At 49.3% G+C, this 15,698-nt stretch overlaps 1 protein-coding gene across 1 annotated transcript in view; it reads right to left on the bottom strand.

Moving 5' to 3' along the window:
* Nucleotides 1-2,765, bottom strand: part of LOC128412330 (very large A-kinase anchor protein-like) — a 33,702-nt gene extending 30,937 nt beyond the window's left edge. The window contains exon 1 of the mRNA XM_053385237.1: nt 2,063-2,765. Within this exon, the coding sequence (XP_053241212.1) occupies nt 2,063-2,214 (152 nt within the window). The 5' untranslated portion in view covers nt 2,215-2,765. The remainder of the gene's footprint in view (nt 1-2,062) is intronic.
* Between the last annotated feature and the right edge of the window lie 12,933 nt (nt 2,766-15,698).

Raw genomic sequence — 15,698 nt, 5'->3', positions numbered from 1 at the left:
TTATTCCAGCTATGTCCGGGGAATTCCAGATGTATGGCAGCCCTAAATAACCTGCAACTAGAGTTTGAATGCAACCAATAGCCTGTGTTCCCAAAGTCTACAAAATACTTTGTTTCAAAAATAATTTTAAGCAGAAATGTGTCCAGTGCAATTCCGAACAAGTTTACTCCACATTCTTCTTCTATTTTACACACAAGAGAAAATTTTCCAACTTATAGTAGCACCAGTACTACAAGCCAATCTGTGGCATGTTTCCTAAACAAACAATGTTTTTGTTTACATTGTTTAATAATCTAGGAAATCTTCCATCTTATTATTTGTCATACCTTAACAGGACTCATTGCTCAACAAAAACCAAGACAAGATGCCAAATGGCTTACAACTTCCTGTACAATAAATGGCCAAAGCCAGAAACAAAAATATATTTCTGTGAAGGAATTAGTCCTTCATTTGAACCAACAAAAACATTTGATTCTAATTATGGTTTAGCTAAAATCCAGAATAAACATTTAAAACCTCATTTAAAGATATACAGCTGCCTATTCACCAGATGAAGCAACGTGGAGAGGTCTAATATATAGTTCATCTTATGTGCAGGTTCAGTTCCATGTAAATCACATATAGTCAAACCTCTTCAGTTGCCCTGTGGCTAGTGGGTGAAGGGAAAGAGAGCACTCAGCACCAATGTACCAAGTGGGCCTTTCCCAGCAAGAAAGGCAAAGAGCTTAAAAGCTCCTTTTGCACTGCTTGGTCTGCTTGGGCAACCTGGTTCAAAAAGAACTTTAAAATCCTCTGCCTTCCTTGAGACTTGGCTTGCACAATTTCAACCAGCCCACCTCTGACTGTGTATTGACACAAGTCAAATTCATGTGAAGTCAGGGGTTACTGTATGCGAAAGTAAAGCAGTTTCATGGTACAGTATTTTGTGGGCTTGGTCAGGTGGTTTGTAATAGGACAAGGTTAACTCAGACTCTGGAATGTGATTACAAATAATTGCACAGTAATTAGTTTCTACAGAGAACCTCTGCATTTCCTGTATGTGAGAAAAGTTATTCCTAACAGAAATTCAAAATTATGTTACTTTACTAAATGTTGTGTTATGTTGCAGCAGCACAGTCCCATGCATATTTAGCAGGATGCAAGTTGCTGCTTTAAAGGGAGCTTATTTCCAGGAAAGCATGTCTAGGATGGCAGCTATACTGTACTTCTTCAGTCAAAATTGCTTGGCAGGAGAGAAGTTGCTTTTATAGGAAATGAACTTTAAGGGCATCCATATGGAATATCAACTACTTCAGATTGCTTAACCTCAGAGATGCGCTTGCCAGTAATTATTAACTGCTGGAGTAATAGATTTAATTTTTTAGAATATTTACATACTGCCCATCACAACTAACGACCCAAAGGCAGTTCACAAAAATATATATATACTGATATGAAAGACATCGCTTGCCCTGTCAGTCCCCACGAACTCACTTTTTGCAAGTGACATCTGGAGTGCCACGCTAAGGTCACTGCCTTCTGACTAGAATGCCTCATGGCAAATGCTTTGTTCCAAAATGAGAAAGTGCTTGAAATCGAAATCGGGTCCAACTCTGATTTCTTTAGAAAAGTAGGAAGGGAAAGAAAGAGCTCGAAAGGAAACAAGGCAGTGGACTCGAGTGACCCAGGGGGGGAATCCAGTCTCATTCAACCCGCCCGGCACACACTCTTTTGCGGGGTGGGGAGAAAGGCGGCGAAGAAGTGTCCTGCCCGTGTTGTACCACCAGGAAATGCCACTTCGCCCACAGCCGCGCTCCCCCCCGCCAGTCCCAGCAGCAAGACAGCTGCTCCTGTCGCCCAGCGATGGGGCGCCGCGACAGAGAAGAGCCTGGGACCGGCGGGGAAGGCCGGGGACGAGGGAAACGCGAAGGGGGGGGCGCCTCGAAGAAGGGGCTGAGGCGCCCGAGCCGCAACCACCCGCCCGGCGAAGGGCAGCAACTTCTTCAGCCGAGCCCAGAAGGAAGAAAGGGAGGAAGGAGGAGACGAGCCGCAGCTGCCGGCCTTGCTCGCGCCCTTTCCCTACCTGCGTGCGCTCGGCTGCTGAGGAGGAGGAGCTGCTGCTGCTGCTGCTGTGCCCGCTGCCTCCGGCTCCTTGGACGGGCTCCTGGAGAAAAGTCGGGAGAAGCTGCTGTGCCAGGAGGAGCCGCTTCTCCTTCGGCTGCTCCCGCCGGACATCTTCCCCGGCACCGGCAGAAAACGAGGAGGGCTGCTGCTGCCCTCTCCTTCCTCCTCTTCCTCCTTGTGCTTCTGCGGCTGCGAGAGGCGGCTGTCCCCCCTCGGTCCCTTCCCGCGCTCGCAGCAGCAGCAGCAGCCCTCTTTCCCAAGTTTCTAGTCCGGTCCTCCAGCGGCAGGACGCGGGGAAAAGGAAGTATGCCGAGCAGCAGCCAGCCACTGATTTCTGCCCCCTGTGGAGGCGGGAAACGCTGCACGGCTCCCTCGGCCGCCCGGCCCACGAGGAGGAGCCATGGCCGCTTCCAGAGCACGCCCCTTCTTCCACGGCCCGCCCTCTCTCTCCCCAGGCAGCCGGAGCGTGGGCTCCTCTCGGCCCGAGGTTGGGCAGGACGTTCCCGGTGCTGCTGCTGCTGCAGCCGCCTCCCTCTCTCGCTTCTGCCAAGAACTTCAGGTCGGTCGAGTTACAGCCTCCCCTCAGCACAGGAAACAATGGTTACCACGAGGCACGTGGGTTTCTCGACGGCAGTGGGAACGGGGAGGTGACTTGCATTCCGCTCGGGGGCAAAGGGGGCGACCTCCCAAGTATCTCTGCAGTGCAGCCGCCAAACAGAAATGTTTTAAAAAAAAACAACCCACAAAAAAACACCACCCAACTTTTCCTCACAGAGGGCCAGTCTTGTTGAAACCTCTTGCCTTGCAGGCAAGCAGGACAAGAAAAGAGGAGGAGCCTTGTGGCACTTTAAAATACTTCATTTTGGCACAGGTTTTTGGTGAACTTGCTCGTCCTTGAAAACACCTGCCAAAATATGCACCTGGATCCTATACAGGTTTTATATTTATATTGTTGCATTTATATTCCCCTTTTTTGCTCAAGGAGCTCAACCTACATGGTTCTCTCCCTTCTGATTTAATCTCAACAACAGTTTGAGGTAGTTTAGGCTGAGAGATTGTGACTGGCCCAAGGTCACCCAGCCCCCAGGGGATTTTAACCCTAGTCTCTCAGTCCGGCACTTTAACCGCTCTAACCACTATGCCACACAGGCTTGCTTGGAAGTCAGTCCCATTAAGTTCACTGGGGCTTCATCCTGTTAGGTGTATGATTTGATGGAGGTACCACAACACTCGCTTTTAATTTGCATACATAACTCACTTCAAAGGGGGTGCACTCCTTTTACAAATTCTAAGCAGTACATTATACAATCCTGCTGGTGAGTTAAGATAGGCCCTACTTAGTGTCTTACCTACCACTTGGAATTGCATATCTGGCAATGATTTGTGGGCCTTCTCTGTGGTGGCACCCTGGCTTTGGAAATTCCTGTTCCCTGAAATTCAGCTAGTGCCCACACCAGTGCAAAATATGGCTTTTTGCCCAGGCTTTTGGGAATGGTCACTAATGTTTAGTAATTGCAGTTTTGCTTTTATTGTGAGTCCATCTTTTCAAAGCCCAACATATGTATAAAAGTACATGTCAATATTCAGCAATTTTTTTATTGTTTCCATGCTTTGTTGTCCACCAATTTTGAGTACAGTGTCTGTAAACACTCACAAATAAAGTGATTATGTCTAAAGTGACCTGTGGATTCTTATTTTTTTTTACAGTATAATCCTGTATACAGTGGTACCTCGGGTTAAGAACTTAATTCGTTCTGGAGGTCCGTTCTTAACCTGAAACTGTTCTTAACCTGAGGTACCACTTTAGCTAATGGGGCCTCCCGCTGCCGCTGCCGCACAAATTCTGTTCTTGTCCTGAAGCAAAGTTCTTAACCTGAGGTACTATTTCTGGGTTAGCGGAGTCTGTAAGCTGAAGCGTCTGTAACCCAAGGTACCGCTGTACAGTATATATACTCAGAAGTAAGTCCCACTGAGTTCAATTGAGCTTACTCTCAAGTAAGTAGATAAATGACAACACTTAACTATGATTACTATTTTCATCACACTTAAAGGAAGAGGGTATATTTTTAACAAGCCAAATACATGGAGTACAACATCAACTGAGTGACTGAAAACAAAGAGCATGATCCAAATTTCATCAGTGTGTGAAGGTGTTAGCCTTTCTCCCATTAAACTCCTGAGACACACAATTTGGAATTCCTCTCAGAGCTCAAAGCTGTAGTCCTGAAACTGTACATGCTGCAACCTATATACTGCCTTTGATTTGACAAATGTATATTTAAATACAAAAGATGCAGGAACATTCAAGGATGACTTCAAGCTCTTGCGGTCCAAGGAGTAGTTGGTAGACTTACGAAATAATACTCACTACATTCATTCTCTCAACTTTTAGACCCAGAACATTGTGCAATGGTCCTATGTAGCATGGATTAAATTATTGTTCTCCTAACCATGGCCTTTTTTTACTCCCTTTCTTGTCCAAAGTACTTATTCTGGAGTAACTCCTATTTATTCATCACCCCCAACCACATCAAAGCTCATTCTTTATACAACTGGGCTCACTTCAAATCCAGTTGAAAAGTCTGGAAAGAGTGGCCTTTCCTCCTAAAAGACACCATTCCAATACTAATTAGAAATGGATTAATTATTTGGGCCAGCTCAGCTAGACTATTTCTGCATCCAAAATCTGTAGGTTTTTTAAAAAATGTAAGTGTCAGCGCTGCCCAAGGTCCCAGCTCACACAAGACCAACGCTGCTTCTTGCTCAAGTTCAAAAGTCTTTATTGAAGTTCAGTCTCATTTCCAGACGTGCAGCGCGCAACGCTACATCTATCCGTCAGATCATAGAAGTCCCATCTGAATCTCCGCCCCCCTGACACCAGCTTAAGATTCTAGCTTTACTCCACCTCTTTCTCTGTTCCTTCTTTCTCTGGGTCCTTCTGCTAGTCGGAGTCTCTGCCCTCCGAGATTCTTCTGACGCTGATTCTCCCGACTCCTCCTCCCCCCTCTTTCGGGCTTTAGGACCTGGCTCCCAATCCGGGTTTTCTGCTGTCCCGCGCTCCTCCACATTTGAACTTGGCGCGCGCGCGCAGCCTCCCACTTTCCTTCTGACCGTTACACTTGTGTCACTGCTCCCCCTTTCGGGGAGGCTAGCTGGACCTGCCCTTCCCTCCGTCTCCCCACTCCCCGATGGAGGAGACGCTGGTCCTGACTCCCATGCCTCTTCTCCCCCACTGTGCTCTGGTGGGGGAACTGGCCCTACTTCTCCGCTACTCCTTTGGGACTCCCCTCTGGTTCCCTGTTTATGGATCGTCCCCTCTGGGATTCGCCTCGCCCTTACCATAGGCGCCCCCTCCTGGGAATCTTCTGATTCGCTGGAGAAGCTCATGGAATCTCTCGGTCCACTGTCATATTCCCCTACGCTCCCCTCTGATTCCTCTCCTCCGCTCTCTATTTGCTCTCTCCCCTGCTCTTCTGCTCCTGAGCCTCTGACATCCATCCCCCCCTCGAAGCCCCCCCTTCCCCCCTCCCCCTCTTCGGGTGTGGGTTCCAGGTGCTCCAGCGCTGGGGGTGTGAGTGCTGGCTTCCGTTCTCTCTCCCTGGTGTGCAACCGTCCAGCGGGATCAGGCCCCCCCACGATGGGTTCGTCGACGTCGACTTCCTCTGCTTCCATTTCTCTGCTGTCGTGCTCAAAACCAAGATCCTCCCCCCACACGTCCATGTCCTCCTCTCCCCCCGGTCCCTCGGGTGAGGCTGTGTGCAAGGGCCCCCTCAGCAGTTCCCTGCTCCACCCCACTTCTGGTTGAGTGTCCCACCAATAGGAGCGGTCCGTGGCAAACCCCGAGAGCGACCCCTCCGGGGAGCTCATCCCCGGCGTCGGCTCCTCATCTGAGGAGAAACCTTGGAACGTGCTGGCTGACAGTGTGGGTGTGAAAAGCCAGTCGTCAAAATACTCCGCCGGCATGGGTCTGTGTGGGAAGATCGAATGGAACTCGTCTTTGAGATAGTGCTCCTCCACGGCGTAGCACGGCACCCACTCGTTGGCGCTGGCCGGAGTACCCTCCCTGGCGAGGAGATATTCAACTCCCTCTTCCCCCCATCTGGAGTCCAAAATCTCTGTGACCTCGTTGAGTGGCGTCGCCCTCTGTGGTCCCTCCCCTCCTGGCGATGGGCTACGTGGAGCTGGTGCGGTCCCTGGCGCCTGAAACCTGTGGGGCGCCTTGTAAGGCGTGATCACTGACCTGTGAAAGACTGGGTGCATTCTGGAGCCCTCCGGGAGTGTCAACCGGTAGGCCACTGGATTGATTTGTGCCGCGACCTGGTAAGGTCCCAGCTGCTTGTGTCCTAGCTTCCTCTTAGCTAGCGTTCTGGCCGGCACTGCCTGAGCTGCTAACCAGACCCAGTCCCCTACCTGTATGTCTTCCCCAACCCTCCTGTGCCTGTCTGCCTGCATCTTGTAGGCGTGTTTCGCGAGTTCCAAGTGCCTTCGGAGTTGCTCATGGACCTCCTGTAACTCTGCGGCTAAGTGCTCTGCCCCCCGTGGCTCCCCCTCTGCCTCGGTCTCCAACCCCGGGAAGGTTCTGGGGTGGCGCCCATTGTTGGCGAAGAACGGTGTCACCCCTGTAGACCCGTGCTTCGTGTTGTTGTAGGCAAACTTGGCTAGCGGTAGGTAGTCCACCCAGGTCGAGGGCTGTTGATTGGCGTAGCATCGCAGGTACTGCTGCATGATGGCGTTGACCCTCTCCGCTTGTCCGTTGGTCTGCGGGTGTCGTGCCGACGCTAAGTTGATCTTGACGTTCAGGATGCCCAGCAGCTTCTGCCAAAAGTTCGAGATGAATTGGCGGCCCCGGTCGGACAGGATGGACCGCGGCAGGCCGTGAGCTTTGAACACGTGGTCTATGAACAGCTTGGCGGTCTGTTCCGCTGTGGCCACCTTCGCGCACGGAATGAAATGCGCCATCTTGGTGAAGAGGTCCACGACCACGAGTACTGCTGTTTTGCCGCGCGAACTGGGCAGATCTGTAACAAAGTCCAGGGCCACTTTCTCCCATGGTTCGAGCGGCGTCTGCAGCGGTTCCAGCAGACCCGCCGGCTTCCTGTGTACTGGCTTGGCCCTTTGGCAGGTGTCACACCTGGAAACGTAATCCGCAACTTCTCCCCGCACCTTGGGCCACCAAAAGTCCCTGGTGACTAATTCCGCCGTCTTGTCCTTGCCGAAGTGCCCAGCGCTGGGCGCGTCGTGCAGCTGCTGCAAGACTCTCGCGCGAAGGTCTTCTCCCGGCACGTAGAGAGCCCCTTTGCGGAGGAGTAGTCCGTCGCGTATCTGGAACTCGTCGTCCCTCGCTGTGCCGTTTCGCACCTCCTCCATCTTGGTTTGCGCAAACGAATCCGCCTGTAGCGCACGACGGACTGCGTCCAGGTCCACTGCGGCTGAAGCGCACGCCCACACCTCTGGTGCGAAAATGTGTTTGGCCGCTGCCGGTGCCGCTTCCTCGAGATACTGCGGCTTCCTGGATAGCGCATCCGCCATGACGTTGTTGTCTCCCGGGATGTATTCTATCCGGAAATCGAAATCTGCAAAGAACTCCGCCCAGCGGATGTGTCTCTGGTTCAGGAATTTCGCCGTGCGCCAGTACTCCAGGTTCTTGTGGTCCGTGCGAACCTGCACCGTGTGTCTGGCTCCGACGAGGAAGTGCCGCCACGCCTTGAAAGCTGCATGAATGGCCAGCAACTCCCTGTCCCAGATGGTGTAGTTCTGCTCCGACGTGCTGAGCTTCCTGGAGTAGAATGCGCACGGTCTCCAGTCCCCTTGCGGATCTTGCTGCAACAGGACCGCCCCCACCGCTCTGTCCGAGGCGTCCGTTTCAACCCTCATCGGTTTGCTGGGGTTTACGTGTAGCAGCTGTTCTTCGGACGCGAAGAGACGCTTGAGCCTCCGAAAGGACTGCTCCGCCTGGTCCGTCCAGGTGAACTTCTTCTTCTTGGAGCTGAGGGTGTCCGTGATGGCCGCTGTCTCCTTCGCGAACCCCTTGATGAACTTGCGATAAAAGTTGGCGAAACCGACGAACTTCTGGACCTCCTTCCGGTTGCGCGGGCTCTTCCAGTCCAACACTGAGCGGACCTTGGCGCTGTCCATGGCAAGTCCCTTGTCGGACAGCTTGTAGCCCAGGAAATCCACCTCTGTCGTGTCGAACTGGCACTTCTCCAGTTTGGCGTAAAGTCTGTGCTCCCGTAGTCTCTGCAGGACCTCCTTGACGTCCTCCTCGTGCGCCCGAAAAGATCAGGATATCATCTAAAAAGCAGACGCACTTCTTGTAGAGGAGTCCCGCTAGCACGTGGTGCATGAAAGCTTGGAAACAATGGGAGCCATTTTGGAGACCAAACGGCATGACTCTGTATTCATAGGTTCCTAAAGGCGTAAACATGGCTGTCTTCCACTCGTCGCCCTCCCGCATGCGTATAAGGTTGTAGGCCCCTCGTAAATCCAACTTGGTGAAGATCCGTCCCTTCCTCACCGTCGCGAGCAGGTCGTCAATTTTGGGCATGGGGAATGCTGTGGGCTTTGTCCTGGAATTGATGATTCTATAATCCACTATGAGCCTCCGTTCGGGCGTGTCTCTCTTCTTCACGAAAAACACGGGACTGCCCCCCACTGCTTTGGATTCCCGGATGAATCCCCGCTTCAAATTGCGATCTATGAACTCCCTGAGTTCTTGCATTTCGTCTTCAGACATGGAGTACAGTTTCCCAGTTGGCAGCGTCGCCCCTGGCAGGAGGTCAATCTTGCAGTCGTAGGGTCTGTGGGGAGGCAGCTTGTCTGCTTCCTTCTCGCAGAAGACTTCCAAAAAGTCCTTGTACTTGTTGGGCACCGCTTGCACCACGCCTAGGTGTAGCTGCGGTGCATCCTCTTGCCCCTCTCCTTCCTGGCAGGTCTGGATGCAGTGCGCTGCGCAGTAGGAAGAGCAGAAGGTCAATTGCCGCTGGTACCACGCTAATGCCGGGCTGTGCCTATCCAGCCAACTCATGCCCAACACTATGGGCGTGTCCGACAGGTGGGTGACGTTGAAACTGATGACTTCGCGGTGGTTTCCAATTTGCATCACCAGAGGCGGTGTTTGCTGTACCACCTCTCCTCCCAGTATCTTCCTGCCATCTACCGTGACAACATTTAGGGGCATCGTGGCTGGCAGGAGTGCTATGCGATGCTGCTTGACGAAGTCCAACCCTACAAAGTCTGCGTTGCTACCAGAGTCAATGGTAATAGGGACCTCCAGGGTGAGCCCATCGGGCAGCTGGAGCGATGCAGTGAGTTGCACCACTGGTTTGGGTGGGAGGGGGTCTGTGGGCTGCAAAATCTCTGGGGACTGTTTCACTGACTCGCCTGGTTGAGCCCCAGAGCCTCCATCTCCAACCAGGCGTCGCCTTTTCCCTGCTGCTCAACTCCCTGCTGAATTCCTCCTTTAACAGTTGCTGAGGCTGCAGTGTGCTTCTGGAGCCTCTGGGGACACTCTTTCGCCATGTGCTGTGCACTGTCGCAGATGTAACACTTCCTGCTCCCTCTAGGAGCCTTCGCCTTGACTGCTCCTGGTGTCTGGGCTCTGCTTGCTGTCTGAGCCCTTGCACCTCCGATTTCCATTGGCTCCTCTCCACTTATGAGAGGAGGCGTGGACTGAGCGCGCTCTGTCTCTCTGGGTAGGAAGAGAGTCGTTCTAACTGACGTGTTTGCTCTTCGCCCCTCCTCCCTGCTCCACGGGCGTTCTTCCAGGCGCACCCCAATTGCAAGCGCCCTTTGGACTACTTCTGTTGTATTTTGGGGTCTCTCCCCCCTCGCCAGTTCATCTTTAACGGCTCCATTCAGCCCCTCCCAGAACAGATCCCTGACGGCAGCTGAGTCCTTCTGCCAGCCCAGCACATTTACTAACCCAAAAAAGCGGGAATGATACTGGCGCACCGTCGCTCTCCCTTGTCGCAATCCATGCATTTCCCTTCTAGCGACATCCACATCCACCGTTGATTTAAAGCAAGCGTCCATGGCTCCAATAAAAGCGCTTGAATCTTTGAGGGCGGGGTCATTTTCGCGTAGCAAAGTTCTCAGCCACGACTTAGCTTCCCCATGCAGATGAGTGATTATGAAACCCACTTTCTCCTCCTCATCTCTAAAATCTTTCCGAAGCAAATTGAGCGCGAAGACTACTTCTGCTCTGAAGTTAGGGTACTGCTGCAGGTTCCCGTCAAAATGGGTCACAAGGCTTGCCCCCCTTTTCCCGAGGCTAACTCCCTCCGGCTTGGCTCCCAGCTGCCCCTCCTTTCCCCATTTGTCCCACCTGGCTTGCAGATCCTGGCAGAGCGCAGCTGTGTCTTCTTCTTTTTTCCTAGACGCAGCTAATTCTGCGTAGAGCGTTGACACCGCTTCCTGCAATTGCTTGACTTTTTCCTCAGTCGTCATCTTTGCCTATCTCCGTGAGCTCGCAGAGTTTATTTGAGATGGGACTTACTGTCAGCGCTGCCCAAGGTCCCAGCTCACACAAGACCAACGCTGCTTCTTGCTCAAGTTCAAAAGTCTTTATTGAAGTTCAGTCTCATTTCCAGACGTGCAGCGCGCAACGCTACATCTATCCGTCAGATCATAGAAGTCCCATCTGAATCTCCGCCCCCCTGACACCAGCTTAAGATTCTAGCTTTACTCCACCTCTTTCTCTGTTCCTTCTTTCTCTGGGTCCTTCTGCTAGTCGGAGTCTCTGCCCTCCGAGATTCTTCTGACGCTGATTCTCCCGACTCCTCCTCCCCCCTCTTTCGGGCTTTAGGACCTGGCTCCCAATCCGGGTTTTCTGCTGTCCCGCGCTCCTCCACATTTGAACTTGGCGCGCGCGCGCAGCCTCCCACTTTCCTTCTGACCGTTACACTTGTGTCACTGCTCCCCCTTTCGGGGAGGCTAGCTGGACCTGCCCTTCCCTCCGTCTCCCCACTCCCCGATGGAGGAGACGCTGGTCCTGACTCCCATGCCTCTTCTCCCCCACTGTGCTCTGGTGGGGGAACTGGCCCTACTTCTCCGCTACTCCTTTGGGACTCCCCTCTGGTTCCCTGTTTATGGATCGTCCCCTCTGGGATTCCCCTCGCCCTTACCATAGGCGCCCCCTCCTGGGAATCTTCTGATTCGCTGGAGAAGCTCATGGAATCTCTCGGTCCACTGTCATATTCCCCTACGCTCCCCTCTGATTCCTCTCCTCCGCTCTCTATTTGCTCTCTCCCCTGCTCTTCTGCTCCTGAGCCTCTGACAGTAAGTATATGAATGAATGAACATTAGGATATGTATTAGGAATACAAATTTAGGCTGGGCAAACAGTGACCAATTTAGGTGGTGTCCCCTCTGTCCTATTGTGTCATCAAAAGACCATGACAGAGGCAGATGTGGCAATATAAATTTGTTGACTATCCATTCATATTTTCCACATGCGAGGTTATTTATCATGTGGCAGGTGGCAATGGCCTCTGAACACAGCTGTCAACATTAAGGACCATGGAAATGCATGCAAATCAGGCAGATGGTAATGAAGCCTTAAATTGCCACGTGCCGAGAATATGATGTAACAACATATGGCCCAAGACAGCCAGTAAGTCTGTAAAAGCAGAGCTAAATCCAGAGTGTAAGGATGTATCTTATCCTTTAAAGTATCTCAGCTCATTTTGCTACAGTTTTCACTAGAGTCATTCTCTCAAATGACAAGGAACACTGAAACTTACTTGACATGCTGTTATTTTCTGCAGCCATTCAGACTAGAATGGTTTGCACACATGGGAGACCTCCTGGCTGATTGCGGTTTCAGTCTGAACAGATGGTGAAATTAAATAATTTTGGCTGTTGTTTTTTTATTTAAAAAAATTCATCTCACATGAGCCCTTTGAAACATTTTATTAAGTTGCTTGCTAAGAAAAATTTGTTTAAAAATACAGACTACTGAGAAAATAAATTTTAACTTGTCTAATTTTAAATAAAATATAAAGTCAGAGAAAGCTATAACTGAATAGCAAAACTCTTTTATTCTAATTAAAAGCTACAAATATGTATTTATTTAGTAGTAATTCCTGCTATTCAAATTAGTTACAGTGGTACCTCTGGTTACCTACTTAATTCATTCTGGAGGGCCGTTTTCAACCTGAAACTGTTCTTAACCTGAAGCACCACTTTGGCTAATGGGGCCTCCCGCTGCCGCTGCGCCACCGCCACACAATTTCTGTTCTCATCCTGAAGCAAGGTTCTTAACCCAAGGTACTATTTCTGGGTTAGCGGAGTCTGTAACCTGAAGTGTATGTAACCCGAGGTACCACTGTACTAGTATGCAGAAGCAAGCATCCATGCATATTTCCTTAATAGGGTCTGCTTTGACAAACACTGGATATCACCCTTCGCTATTCATGTGGTTTCAAATCCAGCTACATGCTGCATGCACTGGAGCCCTAAAGTCACGGAGAGAGAAGGGATGTCCTCAGAATTACCCTTCCTCACCAACTGGGTTAGTGGCAAAAAAAAAAAAGGGGGTGCAGGTTCATTTTATCAGGATGCCTTACTGTTAAACAAACACTTAGGACTGTGCTGCAGATAATGATAGTGTATAGTCTGTTGCTGTTGTTTTTAAACCCTTAAAGTGGTTTACAATCAAGTGGTATATAAATTTTCTGAAATAAATAATAGTTTATTGCAACCCAATTTTAGCTTCAGCCATGCTCTGTTACCACCAGCAGCAAAACATAGGATTTTGTATTAGGCCTCCAGCACACTCTGGGACAGAAAACCATGCTTTGGATCAATAGCACAGAAGAAAACATTCACCCATATATGACATATAAGGTTTCAGGTTTTATACAGGAAAAGTTAGTAAATGTGTATACAACTAAAGGACAGCTTTGTCACAACCTAGAATTATGTTTCAACAGACAAAATTAAGGCAATACAAGCATTAAATTCATGGGTGCATCCAGGCTGGCACTGTTTTATGGGAGAAATTAAAGCACATACTACATTAGGATTCTACAATTAGAACATTCTGTCTCCCTAGTACAACAGATCTACTTTACCCCCCCTTTTTTTGCTCTTTGCAGTTAGGATTGTGATATGGAAACACAGCCTGTAGTAGCTCTCAGAAGATAAACTTCCTTCATTTTAAAGACAGGTAGACTGTGGCAGGCTGAGTTTTACAATGCTTCAAAATGGCCTACAGGTTTAATTGACTCAGACTTCTTTGTCCTTTGGAAAGCAAAGTTCATAACTGAACTTATCACAGCAACACATTTCAAAACAGAAATAGCAAATTCCTATTTATTTTTCTGGTCTAAACATAATTGTTCACTCAGCTTACGTATAAGGTTAAAATTCCATGCCAACATACTTCTGTGTTAATTACCTTTGGTGTTCAAATATGGACCATCTTGCCTGTGAGTCCTGGAAGACCTGCTTCCCGCCTTGCAGACCTTTTCCACCTGGCCTGGGAGGGTGGAGCCCTGACTGATTGCAAGCTACAAAAGCTGAGGCTGATTGCTGAACAGCCTCTTGGGCTGGAATGCTGTTTGGGTTTTTTTGTTGTGGTTGTTGCTGGGGTTTTTTGTATCTTTGTTTTAGATTTTGTTGTGATTTATGTGGAAATTGTTTAGTTTGGCTTTGTATTTTTAAATGTTTTATTTATTGTTTATGACTACTTTTGTTATATTGGAGTTATGCATTTTTTTCATGTTTTAAGCCACAATGAGTACGGTCGAACTGTGGAAAGGTGGCATGCAAATTAAATTATGTATGTATTTATGCATGTTTATTTGTTGTGATGCATGTTTACAAGGACTCTGAACAGTGCCTTCTGTAGTAACATTCTGCTATGCGTTGCCCACTTTCCCCACAATTTCTGTGTATCCCCCAAAGGTCAGAACTCTGTTCCACATATAAGAAGAGAGTTTGAGAAGCATATACTAAGTTGTAACTGTTACCAAATGCCTTATTGGCTGGAGAAGGCAGGCAGGAACAGCTTTTATTATGAACAACTTTCCTATGCAGTAAGGAAAATACATTCTTTTTAAAAATTGCATTAATATTATTATCCACAAAGAAAGAGTAATTAACACCACAAACTTATCCTTGGACCCAATGACATGAGATAAGCTTGCGATGCAGGGCAACTAGTTGCCACACTACACTTGCCCAGCTTTCAGAAGTTGGGTTGCATTGGTAGAAAGTGTTTATATCTTACTACTGTGCAGCTGTGCCAATGCAGTTACAAGGCTAAAGGTGGGCAATGAAGACCACAGCAATGAGAGTGATTTGGTTAGTTTAATTCAACATACTATGCATTAAGCACTAGTGAAATGTTAGCGTATGGCAGGGTTGAGCAGACTTCAAGCTTGTCAGATCTAATTTGGTGTTTTAGAAGAACATCAAGATCTGTAACAAGACCCAGGTGCAGAATACATACTATTAGAATTAAAAAACAGGGCCTCTGAGCCTAGAGATATGTTTTCATTATCAGAACTGAACCAAGTTCAGTACATTCACACAAATTTCACTCCTGGTTACCTCAAGTTTTCTTCATTTCAGCAGCCTAATTTCATTTCAGCAGTGTAATTTAAGGAGAGAAAGGAACTTTATAGTTCTTTTGATTGCAAAGGGGCCAGAAACCCTTGTTAATATACTGAAAAATACTGCATAAAGATCTACCATTAGATCCCCATCTACCATTATACCTCCATCTACTGCATCTTCTGTTCACCCCAAAATAGAAAACACAATACTTAATGATATACCGTATTTTTCGCTCTATAGGACGCAGTTTTCCCCCTTCAAAAATGAAGGGGAAATGTGTGTGCGTCCTATGAAGCGAAGATGCCATAGCCCTGCGAACCTCTCCCGGCTGAAGAGCTGACACGCGGCTATGGCAGGAGCCTCTTTAGCTGCGCGCCACCTCTCTGGCCGGGAGAGCACGTGCGGGGCTAAAGAAGCCCCGCTCACCCTCTCCCAGCTGGAGAGGTGACATGCGGCTATTGCAGCAGCCTCTTTAGCTGCCAGCCCCAAAGAGCAGGTCGAAAGGAACCTGAAGCCTGGAGAGCGAGAGGGGTCAGTGCGCACCGACCCCTCTCGCTCTCCAGGCTTCCAAGGTAGCTGCCTGAAGGCAACTGAATGCACCTTAAACAGCACCTTATTTTAGAGGGGGAAAACAAGAGGGGGGAAATTCTCCCCCTCTCTGCGCAGCGCCTCCTGCCACTTCGCTGAAGGGGCGGCTGGGCAGAGAGGGGGAGAATTTTTTTTCTTGTTCTCCCCCCTCTAAAACAAGGTGCGTCCTATTGTCCAGTGCGTCCTATGGTGCGAAAAATACGGTACATAGTTCAGTGACCAGGTAAAATGAAGGACATAATTGTAACATGTCCAGTAGCTAATCAAGCATCATACCAGTATATATAAGCTACAGGAAGGGAACACAATTTATATATCAACATATATTTGGTTACCTGCATTACTATTTTGGGTGTGGATTCAGAAACCAGATTCCCCACTGGCTGGACCTGGGACGGGGGTGAGGAATCCAGGCAAAACTATCTCACTTGAAGAGATCAGACATA

This window comes from Podarcis raffonei, chromosome 4, assembly GCF_027172205.1.
Source record: "Podarcis raffonei isolate rPodRaf1 chromosome 4, rPodRaf1.pri, whole genome shotgun sequence".
In the NCBI taxonomy this organism is placed as follows: domain Eukaryota; kingdom Metazoa; phylum Chordata; class Lepidosauria; order Squamata; family Lacertidae; genus Podarcis; species Podarcis raffonei.
This window is presented reverse-complemented; position numbering and strand designations above follow the sequence as displayed.